Consider the following 6000-nt stretch of genomic DNA (forward strand, 5'->3'; position numbering starts at 1 on the left):
AAGGCCAGAAAGGGAATTTAGCCAGGACACAAGGATTAACACCCCTACTCTTACAATAAGTGCCATGGGACCTTTAGTGACCACAGAGTCGGGACACTGTTTAACATCCAATCCAAAAGACAGCACCCTACACAGGGCAATGTCCCCAATCACTGCCCCAGGGCATTAGGATATTTATATTAGACCAGAGGAAAGGGTGCCACCTACTGGCCCTCCAGCACCACTTCCAGTAGCATCTGGTCTCCGATCCAGGGACTGACCAGGACCAACCCTGCTTAGCTTCAAGCCAGCAGTGGGATGCAGGGTGATGCTGCTGGCAATTATTTACTTCTCATAATTTGTAATCTACAAGGTTTGTTTGGTTATGGTCATTTCTGTTAATGCATTCAATATTATTATTATTACAGTCTTACCGTTGTCATTGTAGGAGTGGACACGTTTTTTGCTGAGAGCACAACCTAGGCTACCCTAGTTTTGGTTTATTTCATTCCATTTACAAGTTGTCAATTTATAAATTGTCTTTTGTTTGGAGCCCCCTGTCAGTCTTGAGTAAAGACACAAACCTGATTACGCATAGAAGTAGGCCTATGCTATCTGGCCTGCATGCAAATGTAGGCCCATAAATGTATCCATTTAGGTTTCTGATTTAACTCACCATCACTGTGAAGCTTCTCACCAAAGTCATTTTTTCTTTGCCTCAAACAGCAACTAAATTAAGTTTGTTTTTACATCCAATAGTTCCCTAATTATAGCCTATTTGAAAAATCTTTCTAGCTTTCTCCCTTTCGATAACCACAGCATGAAAAATGGAAAAAAATGTAATGCTCTGATCCGGTAGGCAAACATCATGAAATAGGCACACCTGATTACTTCTTATCCCTTGCAGAAATAGTCTACAGCTGTGTCTGTCTGTCTGGAGCTCACAGGTGCAGGTGCCGGAAACTCTGAGGGCCCAGAATATTGTATGCAATGTTGCAAGTTTGCTAGCATGTGTTTTGGGCTGGACCAAGTTAACAGTTGATACAATGTTTCAAGTTCCTTGCAGACAGGCCAATGTGATTTATAGGATATTTATTTTCATCAGGATATTTTCTACCTGTGGGCTGCAATGTTTTTATTTGTTGGCTACTAAAAGTAGTAGCATACAAAAAAGAAAAATTCCAGGTAAACAAAGTGCCCAGATAAAAATATGTTATAAATATTAGATGACGCTTACCCAGACACACTTGTCTAAATTGATGGGTCATGTGAAAGAAATGCTATAACCCCCAGCCACAACTTGCTAAGTGGATGGGTCTCTACAGTAAGTATAAATGGTAGGGCCAAATGGTTACTTGCATAGTAGCAATATCGGAAATAGATTGTGTCAATATAAATAAAATAATATACAGTATGTACAAGAACAACATCAATAAAAATGTCAGTGATAGATGAGGTAGTTATATGCATACAATCAGGGGTAAAGTGACTGATAAGCAACGTATGGCGTGTGTGTTAGGAGAGAGTCATTTGAATTGAGGCACTGCAGAAAGTGCTGATGACTGGTCTGTCCGAACCACGCACGATCAAGGGAATCTATATTCGGAGAGCCTGTTTCTGTCCTGCCCTTGACTTTGGTGCAGGGCATATGATGTCCATACCCTCTTCATCTCAAAGCTCCTTGATATTCTAAAAAATATATGTTTGTCTAGATGTGTCCAGTCCAGGTGGTGCTTGTACAGGCAGACCATCAATGGGAGGAAGGATGTCAGCGTTGCGCAGCAGCTGATACCTGATCCCTACTGAGTCCGAACACAACACCAGGCTCAGAGCATCGAAGCTGTAAAACAGGGAATAACAAAAAAAATCGAAGACATTACAACCTTGCACAACATCAATTCACCTCCCAAGTTTATATAAGAAGAATGACCTCATACAATGCAATGAAAATTATATTCACCCGAAGTGCTGGTATTGCTTTAACTTTGGCAGCGGCCTGAAGTACGGAGTCAGGTGTTGTCGCCAGCCGTAGCTTTCCACCAGCACCGTACCATCCTCCAGTCCAACCAGCTGTATGTTTCCCCCTGTCACTGTGCTGTCCTTCACAACACCAGCAATCTCAGACAAAGTGTTCACTCTGGTATTTCTGAAGCGCTGCTTGATGAGGCCTAGGCACCAGTCAGGGGCAAACTTGGTTTGGCCTGTAATCAGGAAGTGAAGGTCCAGACTGTGGTGGAGCTTGAGCATGGTCCGCCAGGCACAATACCAGAGCACAAAATTGTTCTTGTTTTGGCCACTGCAGTTATCACAATTCAGGTCCACACGTGTTTCCCAAACTCCGTAGTTGGAGAAGAAATGGTGCATGTAGTTGATGACTGCGCTGCTGCCTTTGCTGGATGACATGCCTTCATCAATCAAGTAGTTGACTTGTGGTATACCTTCACAGCAGACATCAAACAAGCCGCACTTGCGAGGAATTAAAAAGTAGATGGGACCTGGCTGCATAGGATCAGAAGGATAGTGCACCTGCAAACAACAAAAGAACATTAAGATAAGTTCATGAAAAGAAAATGTAACATAATATGATTTTTTTATGCATCATTATCAGGTAAGTTTCACTTACTTACAAATGTGCAGCACTGCATACAGAAGCATCATCTTGGAAACTGGATTATTAAAATGCTAACACACAGCCCGACTACACGTACCTCTGGAAAATACAGAAATAATGTGAGATCAATAAAAGTAGTGCCAATCATGTTGGAGGTCAATTAAATAATTAAAATGTGTTGTAGAGAAGCCACACTCCTGCTTTTGTCACATGGGATGGCAGCAGCTTTCCTCCAAAGTGTTTGTGTCCTGGGTGGCGTCCTGGTAATCCTATTGCATTATCCTCTGCGTAGTTGTTGATGTTCACAACTCTCTGCAAGTCCTCATGCTTCAGGTGTAACCTGTGCTTGTTTGGACCAGCTCTCGTTTTGATGGGAGGCATTAGACCATTCTCCTTGTATGACTGGTGGAGGAGGAGAGTCAGGCTTGTTCTACTCATGCTGAAAGACAAATTCCAGATACAAATATTTTGGCATTTTTATACAACAGATAGCCGTAATCACCGTCAGACACACCTGGCTAACTTGATGGGTAATGTAATCATCTGGCGAAGTGGAGTCTTTTGTTTAGACATGCGAGCTAAAAAATGAACCATAATCCTAATCCATAGAGTACTAGCAATACAAACTGATTGTTATAGCTAGCTAAAGTTAACCAAATAGGTTCAATGTTAGCTAGTTAGCTAGCTAACATTTGGCTATAACAAGCAATGAAAAATGGCATTCTGAGAACATGACTACACACAGATCATAAACGTAATGTTAGCTAGCGAGCCAGACATCTACCATCAGCCAGCTAGCTAACAGTAGAATTGACCTTGCAATGAAAACACATTTCTGACATTATTAGAAATGTATAATATCTGAAACTGTAGCTAGACTCTTACCCGTATACATGGATGAATGTTTCATGGCAGACTGCAACCCCTTTCATTAAACAAGACGTCCTGTGTCGTTTCAATTTTGTTTGTACAGCATGCCTAGCATCAAGTCACTCTGGTTCACACTGACCATGTGCAATGCCATAAGAATCATCTTGAGCTTGAAACCCCACCCAAACTCTGACCATTTTACTCACCCTAGCAGAGCTGGTTATTCTGTTTTCAGTCGCTCTGGATAAGAGCGTCTGCTAAATGACTTAAATGTAAATGTAAATGTAACTGTGGTCCACAACAATTGAATTACGCTTTAATTACGTTTACTGACACAGCCATATTCAACCGGTGTTGAGTGTTGGTAAATTCATCAGTTATTCTGCGTTCTTGCACACTCGGACGAGAGTGCTCTGAAACAGTTGTTGCAGTGATGTTCTATTCCATTCTGCAAGCAAACGTGCAATCTTTGGAGAATGAAATCGATGACCTTACATGCAAGATTAAACTACCAACTGGACATTCAAAACTGTAATATCTTATGCTTCATGGAGTCGTGGCTGAACGATGACACTATCAACATACAGCTGGCTGGTTATACGCTGTACCATCAGGATAGAACAGTGGCGTCTGTTAAGGCAAGGGGCGGCGGACTATGTATTTTTGTAAATAACAGCTGGTGCACGATATCTAAGGAAGTCTCAAGCTATTGCTCGCCTGAGGTAGAGTATCTCATGATAAGCTGTAGACCCCACTTTCTACCTAGAGAGTTTAAATCTGTATTTTTCGTAGCTGTTTACATACCACCACAGTCAGAAGCTGGCACTAAGACAGCATTGAATGAGCTAACAAGAAAAATAAGCAACCAAGAAAACGCTAACCTAAAGGCGGCACTCCTAGTGGCCGGGGCCTTTAATGCAGGGAAACTTTAAATCCGTTTTACCAAATTTCTATCAGCATGTTGAATGTGCAACGAGAGGAAAAAAACTCTGGACAACCTTTACTCCACACACAGAGACTCATACAAAGCTCTCCCTCGCCCTCCATTTGGCAAATCTGACCATAATTCTATCTTCCTGATTCCTGCTTACAAGCAAAAACTAAAGCAGGAAACACCAGTGACTAAATCATTAAAAAAAAGTGGTCAGATAAAGCAGATGCTAAGCTACAGGACTGTTTTGCTAGCACATACTGGAAAATGTTCAGGGATTCCCATGATGGTATTGACGAGTATACCACATCAGTCATTGGCTTCATCAATGAGTGCATCGATGACGTCATCCCGACAGTGGCCATACGTACATACCCCAACCAGAAGCCATAGATTACAGGCAACATCCTTACTGAGCTAAAGGCTAGAGCTGCCGCTTTCAAGGAGCGAGACTCTAACTCGGAAGCTTTTAAGAAATCCTGCTATGTCCTCCAACGAGCCATCAAATAGGCAAGCATCAATACAGGACTAAGACCGAATTGTACTACACCGGCTCTGATGCTCGTCGGATGTGGCAGGGCTTGCAAACCATTACAGACTACAAGGGAAGCATAGCAGAGAGCTGCCCAGTGACACAAGCCTACCAGACGAGCTAAACTACTTCTATGCTCGCTTCGATGCAAATAACACTGAAACATACATGCGAGTATCAGCTCTTCCGGAAGACTGTGTGATCACGCTCTCCGCAGCCGATGTGGGTAAGACTTTTAAACAGGTTAACATTCACAAGGCCGCATGGCCGGAAAGATAACCAGGACGTGTACTCTGAGCATGCGCTGACCAACTGGCAAGAGTCTTCACTGACATTTTTAACCTCTCCCTGTCCGAGTCTGTAATACCAACATGTTTTAAGCAGACCACCATAGTGCCTGTGCCCAAGAACACGAAAGTAACCTGTCTAAATGACTACAGACCCTTGGCACTCACGTCTGTAGCCATGAAGTGTTTTGAAAGGCTGATCATGGCTCCCATCAACACCATTATCCCAGAAACCCTAGACCCAATCCAATTTGCATACCGCCCCAACAGATCCACTCCACACTGCCCTTTACCACCTGGACAAAAGGAACACCTATGTGTGAATGCTATTCATTGACTACAGCTCATTGTTCAACACCATAGTGCCCTCAATGCTCATCAGTAAGCTAAGGACCCGGGGACTTAACACCGCCCTCTGCAACTGGATCCTGGACTTCCTGACGCACCGTCCTCAGGTGGTAAGGGTAGGTAACAACACATCTGCCACGCTGATCCTCAACACAGGGGCCCCTCAGGGGTGCATGCTTAGACCTCTCCAGTACTCCCTGTTCACCCATGACTGCACAGCCAGGCATGACTCCAATACCATCATTAAGTTTGCCGATGACACAACAGTGGTAGGCCTGATCACCGACCATAATGAGCCCGCCTATAAGTAGGAGGTCGGAGACCTGGCCATGTGGTGCCAGGACAACAACCTCTCCCTCAGCGTGACCAAGACAAAGGAGATTATTGTGGACTAGAGGAAAAAGAGGACCGAGCAGGCCCCCATTCTCTTCGACAGGGCTGC

General features: G+C 43.6%; 1 protein-coding gene across 2 annotated transcripts; it reads right to left on the bottom strand.

The window, feature by feature from the left end:
• Positions 1-1054: 1054 nt before the first annotated feature.
• On the bottom strand, positions 1055-4258 carry LOC118394275 (uncharacterized). 2 transcript variants are annotated; one of them, XM_035787482.2, is made up of 4 exons: positions 3476-4258; positions 2607-3029; positions 1940-2505; positions 1055-1819 (listed from the first exon to the last, which is right to left on the bottom strand). In XM_035787482.2, exons 2-4 carry the CDS (start codon positions 2622-2624, stop codon positions 1669-1671), a joined length of 735 nt encoding a protein of 244 aa, XP_035643375.1. In that variant the 5' UTR covers positions 2625-3029; positions 3476-4258; the 3' UTR covers positions 1055-1668. The 2 variants fall into 2 exon arrangements, with proteins under 2 accessions (XP_035643375.1, XP_035643377.1); XM_035787484.2 differs by having other exon boundaries at positions 2603-3029; positions 3476-4256.
• Between the last annotated feature and the right edge of the window lie 1742 nt (positions 4259-6000).

This window comes from Oncorhynchus keta, chromosome 14, assembly GCF_023373465.1.
Source record: "Oncorhynchus keta strain PuntledgeMale-10-30-2019 chromosome 14, Oket_V2, whole genome shotgun sequence".
Classification (NCBI taxonomy): domain Eukaryota; kingdom Metazoa; phylum Chordata; class Actinopteri; order Salmoniformes; family Salmonidae; genus Oncorhynchus; species Oncorhynchus keta.

Bases quoted from the DNA above. Each gene is read 5' to 3' on its own strand.
- LOC118394275 (XM_035787482.2), bottom strand. The intron at 1,820-1,939 runs GTGAATATAATT...CCTGTTTTACAG, and splicing joins AAGCAATACCAGCACTTCGG to CTTCGATGCTCTGAGCCTGG.